Raw genomic sequence first — 15,991 nt, 5'->3', positions numbered from 1 at the left:
AAATTTCAAAATGATACTTTCACACAAAATAAACCATAAGATTGGGTCTGATTGATCATCAATTGGAATTTAGATGGCATGGTGCAGATCTTCATTATCTATAGAACATTAAATAATATTCACAGCATTCCACCAAGAACTTCAATCAAACACAATAAAAACTTATCTTTATTTTAAAGCCTTCAAAAATGCTCTCTACTCTTCAACGGGCCGAACTCTGTCCTCCAGTTATTCTCAATTTAAAGAGCACTGAATGTAAACTTTTGATCTATGAGTAACATTTATAAAATCTAATTTTTTTGCGAATGGAAAGAAATTTCTGATAAATTCTTCCTTGTCATCACACTTAACACTTCACAGTGGAGTTAGCTGAAGTCAGTAACGATTGAAAAATGTAATGTCAACATAATGTTATCATGCTCTTTAGTACTGAATTACTAATATTTAAAAAAAAAGGGCAAAAATTTTTAGATAATGCTGCATGAGTCATTTCTTAAGCTGCCGTGTATTGACAGTCATGAGGTGTAATGATTTGCCAGATTGATATCAGGAATATAAATTATTAAGAGTAAAATTAAAGATATTTCAATGTAGAATGTTTCGGTTTGAAATGTATGCCAAACAAAAAAGGCAGATGCCACCAAATGATTTGTTTCTTCTGTTCCAATATTTCTATTAAAAAAAGTTGCTAGTGATCTGGAAGCCCAGGTTTTAGATCATTCTGGACGCTGGACATCCAGATTTTGGACTTTGTAGAGTATAGCAAGATTACTATATCTACCCCTTGTAAGACAATCTTTTTTGTAGTTCAAAAAATGTCTCTCAACTTAAGAACACATTATTAATATGGTTGGTATAATTCATTACTTTATTTATTTTAGTTTGATTTCTCAAGTCAACTCACAATCAATACCAGCTTAATGTCTAGTAAAATATGAGATAAATTCTTTCTAAATACTTACATGGAGTTCTTTCCCTCTTCTTATCTGATCAAGTAAGGCTGACCGATTATCTACAGAAGGAGTAGACTGATGAAAATCTGAAGTGGCAGGTTTTGCTCCTGGTGGCGGAGGTGGCGGTGGAGGTGGAGGTGGTGCTCCAGCAGAAGGTACTGGTGGGGGAGGTGGTGGGGGAGGAGGAGGTGGGAGAGGAGCAGCATCAGATTTTGGTAGTGATGGAAGAGCAGGTTGAACAGCAGGTGGCTGAGAAGGTAAAGGAGGAGGTGGTGGTGGCGGTGCTGCTGATCTTGTAGGTGGCACACGATGTGGACGAGGTGTCTGAGGAACATCTCTAGTTGGCACAGGAGGAGGAGCACCTATAACAGAATCTTTTTTTCCTAACTATATTTTAAAGACATTCATTACAGATTCAACAATGATTTTCAGTGTGATCACAGAAGAGATTACTCAATTCGTATGCAGAAAACACCCCCAACATGAACTCGCTTAAGGCAAACACTCGGTTAACATGGATAAAATATGATTTCATAGGCAGTTTTATCAGTTAACAGGAATTTCAATTAGCATGAATTACAAACTGTTTTAGTCCATTGTATAATTAGGTTTTATTATTTAACATGAACTTTCAAAGTTTTTTCCATTTTTCTCCTATTGTTACTCTGTGAGAACTTCATTCAGAAATATTCTATCCCATTTAATTGAAAATCTCATAGAATAAACTGTATTCTTAAAAAAATATCTAGCATAAGTAACATTTCTCGACAATTCCAGTTAAAATTTAAATTAATTGCATTTACAGTTAAGTATTTACATAGATTTACTGGACTGTAGTTTAATTCTATATGAATGTTCAGCATACACCAGCATATCTTCATTCTCCAAAAGTTCTAGCAGCACTGTTCAAGAGACCTGTAGATGGCACTCTGGTAGCTTTCAAGACACGACAATTAACACTAATTGCAAGCAGTAAGAGAATGGTTCATAGCCAAGAGTAAAAAGACAGGAAAAGATCTGCACACAAAACTAAAAATCCTACAGGAAGTAGACTGTGGTACATTTAAAGTGAAGTACAACTGATGAAAAGTATGGAAATGCCAAATCTACCTTATCCTTAAAAATATTTAATGCATCATGTTTGAGAACAAATCTAAGCAACTTTGCAATGTAAAGTACGAAGATGTCAAAACTTTACTTCTAGAATGTTTTTTTTTCACATGCGCACTTCTAATGTACCTTTGAATGAGCCTATAATTCGGTCAAAAACCAACTACATTGCAAAAAAATTTAGACATTCAAGATTTCATTTGTTACACTAGTTGGCTGTATCGCTTATGAAAGAGACACTAGATTTCATTATTAGTGATTTGAGGTGTTAATTTTGAGGAGTTTGCTAGTACAGATGAAGATTTGTAAATAAAGTTGATGAAGAAGGAGCAAAAAATTGGGTGCAGCAAGTGACAAAAAAATATGCCTTGCATGATGTCTTTACAATCTTACATGTGAATTTTTACAATCTTTTCCCTAGTATAAAGGGTGACAAATGCCATGATGGAGCATGCAGTAAACAATGTGTAACTGTTGTCCTTGCGTGTAATGCAGATGGCAGTGATAAACACCCTCCTTGGGTGAATAGTAAGTCCAAGAAACCACATTGTTTTAAGAACACAAACAGTACTTTATTTTGCATCTACTCTCACCATAATGAAGACTGGAACAACAGCTCATTATTTTGTAAGTGGCTCCTTTGTTTTATTTATTGAATAGTGCCTCAGAATAGGCATCTCCTTATCACACTTATAACTTCTTATGATAGCCCACCAAATACGTAATCTGAGCTTAACCATTTTAAAAGTCTACTCCCCCCCCCCAAAAAAAATCAACAAGTTGTCTTTAGCCTTTGGATCAAGATATTGCAGTTATCAAGAGGTCTTACTGCAAGCGACTTATAAGAACTGCTGAAAAGGAGATGGAAATGCCAACTTAGAGTGTCCTTGATAACAATAAAAGCTACTGCAAGCTGGAAATCCAGTGTCATCATAACACATAAGAATTATTTCATCACAGCCTGGAGACAAAAATGCTAATCCTGTTGATGAGTTAGATGAGGACAACGCTATAGCTTCACTTGACAAATGGAACAGTCTACGAGACGTTGCAAACCCTGGTGTTAGTTTTGAGGAATTTGTTACTGCACATGACGATTTGCCGTCTGTGCTTCAGTGAAATCTGATGCTCAAGCAGTTGTGTCTGAGGTGCAAGAAATGTCATCATAAGAAGTGGGGATGGCAATATCACTCCAAACACCTGCCAGGAAATGCTACATGCCTTGGACACTGTAGAATGTTTTGCTGCAACATCTGAATTGACTGTTAATTTTAGAAAAGCCATGAGTCCAGTTGGCCATGAAGTTACCAGGCATTTGCTCCCATCTGCGAATACAGGAATGCAATATACAGGAATGTTTCGCCAAAAAAATTATCTGCGAATGTACTTTTCCAAGTTATAGTACGGTAATTAATGTAATACTGTTGTATTTCTCTGAAAACATACAGATGATACACATAGTATATTATAGTACTTGTAGAATTATATGCTGCAAATATTTAATGCATAGACAAAATTATTCCAATAATGAAATTTGAATCCTCAGTTAACATGAATTCTTTTAATATGAACTCTTAATTTTTCAGTCCCTTGATATTCGTGTTAACAAGGGTTTACTGTATGACTAAAGATGTATCATTCATATTTTTAAACTATAGTAGGCTCCTCATTAACAACATAAATTTGATTGATTATTGGGTAGTGTAAAACTAACAAAGGTGGATTATTAAAACCCATTTGCTGAACAAAAAGACTACCACAAAATTGATCTAATAAAAGACATATAATTATTGCCCAATATCAGCATATTAATTTTATCTTTTTAATGCCTAGAATATAATATTTAATTAGTAAATAAATTTAAAAATATAATGAATAAAATAATATATATATGTAAATCATACATTGAAAATAAATATACTGTCGCAGATATTAAAGGGAAAATGATAACAGAATGCACATTGCATCAGTATGCCATGAATGTATGAAATTTTTTCATTCATCATTCATTTTCATATACGTAGGAAGTTTATCTTACACAGTTTTTGTCATGATATCCTGGAGGATAAATTCTGTATTTTTAGGATGATGACTTACACAGTCTAGTCTGATTTCAGGAACAAAGTAGTGATTAAGTATAATAAAGTACTCTCTGTGCTGAAAGTTATTGAGGCCTTATATTAATAGATTAAACACTAATTGAATTCTATGTAGTTTCAATAATACTATGTAATTTATTAATTTTGTTCAGCCAACATAGTTTGTCTTTCTATAATATAATTTATGTCTAATATAAACTGCATAATTATACATTTTTCTGACATATCCACCGTAAATTGCAGGCATGCAGCTTATAAGATCTGACATTTAATATAACCATTTCCAGGTTTTGTTTTACAGTTCAGAAATCAAAGAAAATTTCATAAATTTAATTTTAAAAATTATTTTTTAACCCTTACGCGATGGCGCACTTTTGTTTAAGACGCTCGTGTGGGACGGAAGGCAATCGAAAGCAAACACCGTAAAGGACGGAGGTTTTGCATTGCTAAGCCTAATTTTATAAAAAAAATCAGAAAAATAAAAAAAAGTTTCACTTCTAGCATTGTAATTTTTGGTTATTACTTGAATATTACTTGAGACTGATTATTATATATTGATTATTAGATTATTACTTGAGCTCTTACATACGTTAAAATTAGCATTTAATAGCATTTTTTTTTTTCTTTATTTTACATGAAAATATACTTACTTAAATTGCTTATCTTGTAAAATAATTTTCAGAAGCGCTATTCAAATTATTCCAAAGTTTTAATTGATAAAATCCATTAATAAAGTTTAAAATTAATAAAACAACACAATAAAGACTATTTACAGTAAGAAGTAACAAAATTTAAAATGAAGACTGAGTGTGGTAAACTTCGAAGCACGGAGCATTACCACTTTCTAACTCTTTAGAAAATGAATCATCACTCTCATTTCACTAACCATACGAGTGTATTCTTCCTCTGATAAATAGCGCCTTCCTGCCAAAATAGACTGGAGGTGAGGCTTTCCTAAATAAAAAGAGAAGAAACAGAAATATATCTGAAGGCAATGCAAAACGTAAAAAAACTCCCCACAGTAACTCTAAAAGACCGTACATAGTAGAAGAAAAAAATAGAATAAAAAAAGGAGTTGGATATAAATCAGACAGGCGAATGTTTTCATTAGCACCATTCGCATGCAGTGATTTAAAGAGGGCCCCTCTGTTTACGCTTTCCTTTCCCCCACTCTCGCAACAGCTGATGAGTAAAATACCAAAGTCAAGCAGAATATATCAAACTCAAGGTCAGGAACCTAAAACTGTATTCATTTCAAAAGTAATGAACATAGGATGCCATCTAGAGGCCTTCAGAAAAAAGTTCCATCTTAAAATGCTTATACACATCACCTGTCCTCTGAATGCAATCTCTAGCGATACGTGGATGTAAGAGCCGTTCTTAGGGAATGCATATATGGAACGCCCGTCCTGAAAGGGTTAATCTCAAATGTGACACATCTTAAAATGTCAACTGTATTAATACAAAACATTTATATTACTGAACATTTGCACTTACTTTTTTGAACTGTTTCTCTCTTTGCTTGTTCTACCCCTCCATGGTTATTAATAAAATCATAAATGAAATTTCGTGTCTCACTGTCATTTAAATCTTTGTCTGAGACTCCAGCTAAACTAAAGAAATCCTTTAATTCTTTATCTACACTTTCAAGCTATAGAAAAAAAGCATACACGTGATTTAAATGGAAAGGAAAACATGAAAGCAATTTAAAAATTCAACAGGGGAAATTCAGCAAAATTAAAATTTTCAACAAAACTCACACTAAATCCTGTTTCTGGATGCCACCCTACATGTTGCACATGTCTGAAAGAAAAAAAAGTAATAAACTTTGAAATTTATTAGAATGGCACCAAAGCAGCTGATACATTTAAATTTGAATATTACACTCGCGTGAAAGCTTGGCACAGTTGACAAGAAGCAGAACAGTAGAAAAGAGGACATCTATCATACTGTTAGTTTTAACTGAGCACTAAAATTAGCAACGAGTTTTGTAATTACTGGTGTTCACAGTTATTACAAAACAAAGTTGGTGGCAGGAGTGCAGTGCAAACTTAATGTATCTTTTTTCTTTCCAAAGTGGTGATTTTAAAAGGTCACATGTTCAAGATGCATACCATGATTATTCATGAACTCAAACAAACCACAGCTGATGAAGTTGAGATGAGTGTATGACAACTTCCAGACACATTTGCAACAATATATGGATGTAAAAAGAATGCCATCAACCTGATTTAATTTAAAAAAAATAAGGCTGCAATCTCTAGGTATTAAATAACATACTTGGATGTATTTACAGATGGTTTAAATTATTTTCTCATTTCCTTATATTATCTATGACCATTTGGACAGTTGGCTCTGCACCACCCGGTACTACTCAAAAATATTTTCAGGATAGTACAAATTAAAATTATTAAAGATGAAAAAAATATTTCATTCTTTACTACAAATTTAGTGGTATTTAAGATGTTTCACTGTAAAGAATATTAGTACAAATGTGAAAAGATCAATTGAATTTGGTTAGAGTATCATTATCATCTTGGATTATCGATAAGTTGTTGTTTCATTTATGGTAACCTGAGTAGTTGAATGTTATGGAAACCCTATTATGACATAATTGGTTGCTTGATTGCGGTGAATTTGAATGATGGGAAAAGATTCGTAAAGGCATCTTCGTGTCTTAGATGTTGGTTAATTTGTGGTTTACATGGTAAAATGACTGAATGCGGTAAGATTAATTTGAAGTTTCTGTACGATTTGGAATGAAAGGGAAGAAAGCATCAATTGACTGGTGTGTAAATGAAGGTTTACTCAGTAGCCATTATAAGTATCCTGTTTGTATGAACGAAATGTGTGTAGTCGAACATCGGAGGATACTGACACTATGGAGGATATTTTTTACTCTTATTTTTGTGAATTTATGTGGCAAAAGCTAGTATACAGATTCTAGCTCAAATAAGTTTAGGAAATTTTTGGGTGCAGTTAAGGAATTTTGTTTGGCTGAAGACACAGAAACTTATAAACAAGGTAAGTGGATAATTCCTCTATGTAGTGCCAAGATGAATTTCCTTTTTTATGTTCTTTCATTGTTTGATTTAAAATGTAGTTAATGAGATAATATATTTTTTGTTTTGTCTCTGGTGTAGAATTGGCTGCTCCTTTGACTTTTTAAGAGAAAATAGATCGATGTGCACATGGACAAAGTCAAGGTAGTGCACAATGCCAAGTTTGTGCAATTCTATGATTTTTTTTTTTTTTTTTTTTTTTTTTAAGTGAAAATAGGTCGATGTGTACATGGACACTAAGTTTGTGCAATTCTTTGACTTGTCATTTTAGCTTTGTGTAGCGATGATTTTTAGCAAAAATTTTGACTAAAAATCATCGCTACACAAAGCCAAAATGACAAGTCAAAGAATTGCACAAACTTAGTGTCCATGTACCACCAAAAATCGCCAATGGCACCTGTAAACATATTTTGACTATTGAATTTATGTTAAAATTTTTTTAGCCTACATGCATGCATGACCACCAGCCAGGTAGACTGACACAGTGTCTGTTATTATTAAATTTAACTTTGTAGATGACGCTGCTATTGCGAACACAGTTTGATTAAGTCAATCGCGTGACTACTCGTACTTTGGAGTCGAGAGTAGATGTTCTGTTTATGTTAGCTGAATTCGCAGGCACAACTCCTTTTCGGCTTAAAAATAAAATCGCATTTGCTGTTTGTTATTAATCCGCATTACATTGCTACATTAATAATTATTGCTTCTGTTTTACTGGAGTATTTATGAGTTTTTTGGAAACAATAATTCCTTTTGCTCAATTTTGATTTCGTATGCTACGATGCTACGAACGCCGCTAAGCCTATTTTTAGTACCTTCGATTCGCAGATTTGTTTACAAAGCTTCGCATCTTGCGTTTTCATTAGTGTTTTAATCTCTTGTTTTATAATCGCTGTAACAAACATTTATTTGCCATCACCTGATGGATAATATGTATTTTCTGTATTAATCAAATAATTTTGATGCTACGAACTGTTGCTGACTCATTTGAAAGAACACATCTGCTGTATTATCAACCTAGGATAAGTCAATTTTATATTTTTCATGATGGATATGAAATCACTATTAGTAAAGAAATGAGTTGCCAAAGGCAATTTAATGAAATTGAAAGGTACAATTAATTTTGAGATTGCTAAAGCCGATGAGGCTAAAATCGAACTTTTTGTACAGAAACTTAATATTTTAAGTGCAGATGTTTTACACATTTTTGATTATATTTATGTAACATGTGAGGAAAAAGAAGTTGATACCTATGCTGAAGAATATCAAATAGTTCAAAATACAATTTATGATCTCTACTTGGAATTAAAACGAAAAGGTTTTCACCTTGATAATGTTAGTTCAGTTAGTGTTAATTCAGATACTACAGAAGTAAAACTTCCAAAATTAACTTTACCTACCTTTAATGGAAATTTAGATCAATGGCTTACATTAAGCGATCTTTTTAAGGCCAGTGTAAACAATAATGCTAAATTATCAGATGTTCAAATGCTTCAATATCTGATAATATCTTAATAATAATTCAATATCTTAAGAGCTCTTGTAAGGCTGAAGCTCTGAAAATAATTCAAGCTATACCTGTTGCAGATTCAAATTATAAAATTGCTTGGGATTTACTCAAGATAGATTTTCGAATAAACGTCAACAACGTCATTAATTAAAAAGCTTATTACGCATCCAAACGTTTGTGATTTAGCGGATGCTATTTTGAATCTTGTTGACGCCACTAACGAATGCATTTGTTCCCTAAATGTTCTAAAACAAAAAGTCAAAGGCTTTGGTGACACATTGGTAACTCATTTACTTGTAGAAAAATAGGATAAAAATACACGCATTTGGTATGAGAGACAGCAAAAAGGCGATCAACTAGAAACATTAAACGAATTACTTACGTTTCTAAAGGAGCATGCTAGAACACTTCACAACAGTTAAACAGATTTGAAGGGAAGAAGGATAAGTTCTAAAGTCAGATCTTTGGTTTTAAAAACTACTACAAGCTGTCCTTATTGTAAGAAAGATCATTACTTACATAATTGTGATCAATTCGGTAAATTGCCTGTTAGCAAGAGATTCAATTTTGTGAAGTTTAATAAACTTTGTTTTAATTGTTTATCTAATGTGCATAATGTTAAGGCTTGTAAAAGCTTGGATAGATGCAAAACATGTAATAATCATCATTCATTATTGCATTCCACGAAATCTCAAGATACTGTTTTATCTGCTACTGATAATGGAAATACATTATCCGTTCACGCAAGGGTGTTTACTCCTCAAAATATGGCAGAAAATATTATACCCAATGTTTCTCATAATTTTAATCAGACACACTCTAATTTTGTGAATAAGGGCACTTAATAAACAAGGAAGTTTTGTTGTGCACTGCCTGCAATTAAGGTTCATGACGCACTAGGTAATTTCGTACAAAGTCGAGCCTTGTTGGTGTGTGTGTGTGTGTGATTATGGCAAAGCCTCGAGGGCTATCTGCCTAAGAGAAGGGATGCTTTCGTGGAGGACTTCCTAAGGGAAACTGGCTCGTATATACGTTACACATGGGGAAAACCACGAAAACGCCCGTGCAGCCAGCCATTGATTAAGTCAATCACGTGACTACTTGTGCTTTAGAGTCGAGAGTAGATGTTCTGTTTATGTTAGCTGAATTCGCAACACAACTCCTTTTTGGCTTAAAAATAAAATTGCATTTTAATACAGTCCATTTGCTGTTTGTTATTAATCCACATCGCATCGCTACATTAATAGTGTTCTTTATTAATTTAAGTGCTCTGCTAAGTGTCTGATATATCTAGCGATATTTTGAAAAAAAAAATAGATGTTCTACAAAAAATACAAAATGTTATAATTTCATTAAATTAATATTATGCTAAAATTTGAAATAAGAGCAATTTTTAATGTCTCCAGCTTTAATATGAATACTATTTATTTTGTATTTCAAAATGTTAATTCTAGGAATTTCACAACATTTTCAAATTACAGATAAAGGACCTTCTTTTCTGGGAAGAACAAAAACATAATCTCTGATTCAAAACAATATTTACATACATTATTTTGAAACATTTTTATACATACATTTTACATTTATTATTTAACTACATTAGATGATTATTTATTTTAAAAATGATGAACTGTTAAATAATTATCTTAGAATTGTTTGTTTTCATTTAATTCATTACAATTATTATAAAATTAGATGCATAGTCTCCTTAGAACTTGGACATTCCTGAAAAGGAATTAACTTACCAAATAAAGCAAAAATGGCATTTACTTTTCAAAACAGATTATAGTATTTTGTGATAAGCTTAATAATGAAGACACTCACATAAAATAGCAGTTTTTGACACCAGAATTCGAGAGAAACCGACTCTTCTTTTTTTATTAGACAGAGCAATTTATTTCTGTGCTACTTTTAATTTTTTTTTTCATTCTATTATAGCACCTGATTAAAATAATGTTTGCGTTAATTTTATGCTATTAGCTTAAAATTTTATGCAAGACATGCATTTGTAAGAAAAGTTTCATCTTTTCTTACAAATTTGGCACAGTAGATCTAAACAGATACAGTTTTAGAACATAAGACTGTGAAATAAAGATGCATTTTTTTTTATTTAGGAATATGCCCAAGGATTATTTAAATATGCTTAATTATGCATAAATATTTAAATATGATTATTTAAAAGAATTCCTCTCTTAAGTTTTTCTCCTTATTTGTGTGCCAATTTCACAATAATTTCGTCGTCTTATTCTGATACGATTTTGAGAAACCTCTCAAATATAAATCATAAAAGCATTATTAATACTCACAAATGCAATTTAGTAATATACATTTAGCTAATCATAATATTCTGAAAACTATTACGCATGATTATAAAAAACATTAAAACTCACGTGAAATTAGTAGGATTACTGATATCTTCTTTTGTAAGCTTCTTCTTCTTTCTTTTCTCTTGCCTTACATCCCTTCCATTAGAGAGTGACTGCATAGATTCTGACTTTGCTCCTAAACACATAATGAATAAATGTATTAAAACCTAGTACAATAAAAAATATAAACATAAAATAATAATTTAATATAAACATAAAACTGTATTGATATAATGAAAACTATATTAACTATGAAAATATTACAATTTTTAAATAAAAAAATCAATTACTTTCATACAATTTTTAAAATGATACATATTATCAATACAAAACATACTATAATGATAATTATATTATGGTTTATATCAATTATTAAGGAAAAAAGACACTTCCTAAAAATATGTTCCTTTTTTAATATTATAATTATAGTTTACAGCTTACTCTATGATTATCTTCCTACTCCATTTAACAATTTTACTATATTTTACTTTTCATACATTTTCAGGGTTCACACACATTTCTGCACATGGAAATTAAGTACTTTTAAGGACCATTAATGAAAAAAAAATTAAGGACCTGTCAGCAAATGGGAACTGAATAAATTCAATTAAAAATATTATCTATGCCTGAACTTCACTTTTGTAATATCAACTTAAAAATAAAATAGATTCGTACGTAGGATGCATTATTATTAAACATAATTAACATAATTATTAATAAGTTTGAGAATAAAATAAACTTTATGAAATTTATCAAATAGCATTAAATATTTTACACTTATAATAGTTGAACATATCTGAAAGAAAATAAGCAACATTTTATTTACGTTTTACTAACAGTTGGCTTTATGTTGATTTTTTTGTCTCATTTTGTCACATTCTTGCTCAGTCTAGAGGTTTGAATAGCATGTCAAGTGGCATAGGTTAAAATGAGAAGTAAAAATCATAATCAGCATGTTTCATAACAAAAGACTGGCTGTTGTCATCTCTGCTATTTGCCTAGAGAGAGACCTCCTGGTCTGAACAAACCTGAAAGGCCTAATCTAAGTACGGTTGGCAAGTTTTGAAAGTTAACTGGGGCTCTGTCTGATGCAGTTAGTTTTGTAGCTTCTTGTAGAGTTCCAAGGGTTGTAACACAGTAATATACTTTAAGGTTCCAATAAACCAAAGCATGATTAAGTTGTTTTGTATTATTTCAAGTCTCACTAAATGCGAAGAATAAGTTTTACATGAATTTTACATTTTTGAGTTTTATCTTGTGACTACGGAAAGAATAAATGAAACGTAATGACTCCCTTTAATATGCAGAGATAATTTTTAAGGGTAAGCAGTTAGTTATAAATAATTTAATTAGCTTAGCTAGTTAGATAATCTTAGTCCTTATGGATTTACATGGCCACTATATTAGATTTTATTTATTTATTTAACAATATTGGTTAAAAAAACCCTATTAAAATCCCAATCTAATAAAATTTCACAGTTTAAAATATATGTAATTTATGGCATTGATTCTTAAACACTATTAGGATAATTACACATTAAAAGCTACAAATTATGTTTTGTACCAATTACACTCTACAAAATATTTATGCATCCTCTTAATTTGAAGCCTTCCCAGATATTTTGGCTAATTTATATCAATTTCCTTCTCTTTGAGCATCTTTTATAACAATTAGAAATTTGTCTCAGTATGCAAACCACTTTTATAACAATTAGAAATTTGTCTCAGTATGCAAACCAATGTTCTCAGTCTCTGCGTGCTTTATCTCCTAACTTGCCAAACTCTTCACAATGCACCTATGAGGCTTTATTTGATTTGGTAAAAATTAAATACTCCAAAATCCCCACACAGACATGAAGTAAATTATTGCTATGTCTGACAAAGGTTTAAATAAGCCTCTTACTTAAAAAGAACTTAGACCATAAACGCATGTTCTTATGCTAACAAAATCAATTACAGATCATGGTGATGTAATTCAACAAGAAGAGTCAAATTCAAACAATACTCTGTAGACTCCTGGTCAAAAACTATACAATATAATTTTAATTTATACTGGCTCAGGAACTCTATCATCATAACAAATTCAAATGTCGGCAGTGATAATCCAAAGACGAATAATTACAAATGATCAGAGCTGGCAGAAACCAATGCAGTAAACAAGCGGAGATCAGAAACACACTTTGTCCTACACTCCAAAAACCTCAATTTAAATCTGTCAAAGTGATTGCAATCTGGTCAGGAAAATCAAAATGAGAAATTATAGTAAAGGCTTAAATTATAAACAACTGGGTAATTTACATAATAGTAACTGTATATATCTTTGAAGAATGATTTTCTTTCTCTTTATGTATTCAGTTTCTTTCTTCAACACATTTCAGAAGTAAAAATTTTTTAATGAAGCTGATCTTAAAATTGCAAAAATGTTGATAAGTCACCAAATTTAGAACCATTTAATAAAAGACTTCACATCCCCAAAAGCAAAAGATTGTTTACGAGAACAGTCGTTCATTAGAAAAAAATGAAATAACTTTGAAATGCCTGTTTCATTTCTTGCTCAGAAACTTAAGTATCCCACCATTTATATTAGAAATAGAACCAAATTATAACCCATTCAAAAGATAACCATATTTGTCAGTGAATCGCCAAAAATATTCCACCAAAATGCTAATACATACTAAAAATGATAGTCTTAAAAACATACAAATTTCTGATGAATAAAATTGAGGACCTTCTACTCATTTTGGCCGAAACTAAGGACTTTTAAGGACCAAAAATTGATTTAAAAAAACCTAAGGACTCTTAAGGGCAGTACGAACCCTGATTTTACAGGTATGCATGCATAAGTACATATTTATACTTTATACAATTTTCTTTTTTATCACATTTTGCAAAAATTTACTTCTTTCATTGCAATTTGCATAATTTTTTTTAAAATATATATTATATAATTCTGCATTATATTTTATTCTCCAAATAAATTTTTTATCCAAAAGTAAAAACATTTAGATGTGTTTTAAACCACAATAAAAAAACCATTTATTATTAAATATAATTCAAACTTAGTAATCTATTAAACTTTAAATTTTAGAAAATAATCATTACATCATATTTATATAGGCATTAATTAAATATTTTGAAAATTTTAAATATTTTTTAACTTAATCAGCAAATTACTTGAAATATGGTATGTCAAATGCACATTATTATTTTTTGTTTCCAATATAGGCAAAAATTTATTTGAGTAAGGAGATGTAAAATTTAAAACTCACGTGCTGCTATTATACCAGCATTTGAAGGCTGAACATTCTGTTGAGCTCGCCTTTTTTCTGAAAGAATGAAGAACATATAAACCAAGAAAAAAGGCCAGAGCACTTTCTTAGAAAAGTGATTAATAACAAAAATAATATTTTTATAAAATTTATTTTTATATTTTCTAATTATTTAAACCATTTCATATTTCAGCAAACTAACTCAAAATTCTAATTTTTGAAATGATTTAATCATGTCACAGAAGATTCTGCTGTTTTTCAAAGATAAATCAAATGTAAATCTTTGTTAAGCAATGCAGATAAAACAATTTTTTATCTGTACAGTTCAAAGTCCGAAATCGGGACTCGTCTGGACTTACGCAATTCCAGATATTAGATCATCAGTTTAAATCTAATAAGATGGCATGTAGAAACTATCAAAATAAAAATATGAAATCATGATTTATGAAATAATGAAGTATTTATGATCTAAAGGGTATCAAAATTTACAAAAAAAAAACAAAAAAAAGAGGGCAAAATATTTATTTGTTTACACTATTAAACTTTTCTTTCAATGTTAAGTTATTTAAGTTGCTTTGTTTTTTGTGCTAATACTTTCTCTTTAATTCTGTAGACAGACATAATCTCATGATCAGTTACATTGTTGAAGTCCTGTAACTGCCATTTCGAGAACTTGACTAACTTGTCAATCGAAATTTTCTCATTTTCAGTAACTTCTCTGTCACTTTTTTCACTGCGATGCACCATGAGTATGACGACTTACGACAAGTTGTTCCATTAAATTTGATCTTGCTTCAATCGCGCACTGTAGCAATTATGCTTGAATTGTATTAGTTTAGTTATTTATTATACTTATGTCTATTTCTTGCACATGCTTAAGGCTTATCAAAGTTCTGAATAAATAAATTCCCACATATACTTAAGCCTTATTGAGGGCAGATGCTAGATATCTTGCAGTCTCTGTGGGTCCTGATTTCTGCGACCCGGTGTGGCCGTACGAGCCCCGACGCTGTTTCTGCGTTTATGTATAACAAATCAGCTATTTTTAATTCAAATAGCCATAAATGAAATCTTTGGTCTATGATCATCAACAAAATCTATTTTTAGCATATAGAGAGTAATTTTTCCTCAGCAACATTTTTAAGTGCATTTAACTTAAATTTGTAATTATCACCAAGCGTAATGTGAACATAAATGGTCACCATAGTCCTTTATTATTAAATTACTAACATAAAAGAAATTGTTTAGGCATCGCTACATGAGTCATTACTCAAGTTGTCATGTTTTGATAAACATGCGGTGATGAAAGGAAAGTATAATAAATAATGATTCGCCAGGTTGGTGTCAGATCAACGATGTATCTATGTGGAATGTTTCGGTTTGAGATGTGTGCCAGGCAGATATCCAGCAACAGAGCCAAATTATTGATTGTAGAAATTTATGCTAAAATGATTGTTTCTTCAATAATGAGGTATTTTATTTAGTGTCGAAGCGAAATTAAGAATTGGGATTCTCCAGATGTGTTATTATGCGCGGAGGGGCAATCAAATGGGCATGCGCAAAGCATAGAGAAAATCGTTGTTGGTGGTTTTGAGGTCCGGATTTTAGATCATTCAGGATAA

At 31.1% G+C, this 15,991-nt stretch overlaps 1 protein-coding gene across 5 annotated transcripts in view; it reads right to left on the bottom strand.

Moving 5' to 3' along the window:
• The window catches only part of LOC118183855 (actin nucleation-promoting factor WAS-like), a 54,634-nt gene that overhangs the window by 25,520 nt on the left and 13,123 nt on the right, over nucleotides 1-15,991 (bottom strand). For all 5 annotated transcript variants that reach the window (XR_015041103.1, XR_015041104.1, XM_085816592.1 and 2 more), the window contains exons 6-10: nucleotides 14,370-14,426; nucleotides 11,125-11,236; nucleotides 5,923-5,965; nucleotides 5,660-5,813; nucleotides 963-1,315 (exon numbers count right to left, since the gene is read on the bottom strand). Coding sequence is in view for 3 of the 5 variants with exons in the window: in XM_085816592.1 (XP_085672718.1) it covers nucleotides 963-1,315; nucleotides 5,660-5,813; nucleotides 5,923-5,965; nucleotides 11,125-11,236; nucleotides 14,370-14,426 (719 nt within the window). In the remaining 2 variants the exon portion in view is untranslated. The remainder of the gene's footprint in view (nucleotides 1-962; nucleotides 1,316-5,659; nucleotides 5,814-5,922; nucleotides 5,966-11,124; nucleotides 11,237-14,369; nucleotides 14,427-15,991) is intronic.

Source organism: Stegodyphus dumicola, chromosome 5 (assembly GCF_044657685.1).
Source record: "Stegodyphus dumicola isolate Sdum_Otavi_A_Nest chromosome 5, ASM4465768v1".
NCBI classification, from domain to species: Eukaryota; Metazoa; Arthropoda; class Arachnida; order Araneae; family Eresidae; genus Stegodyphus; species Stegodyphus dumicola.
This window is presented reverse-complemented; position numbering and strand designations above follow the sequence as displayed.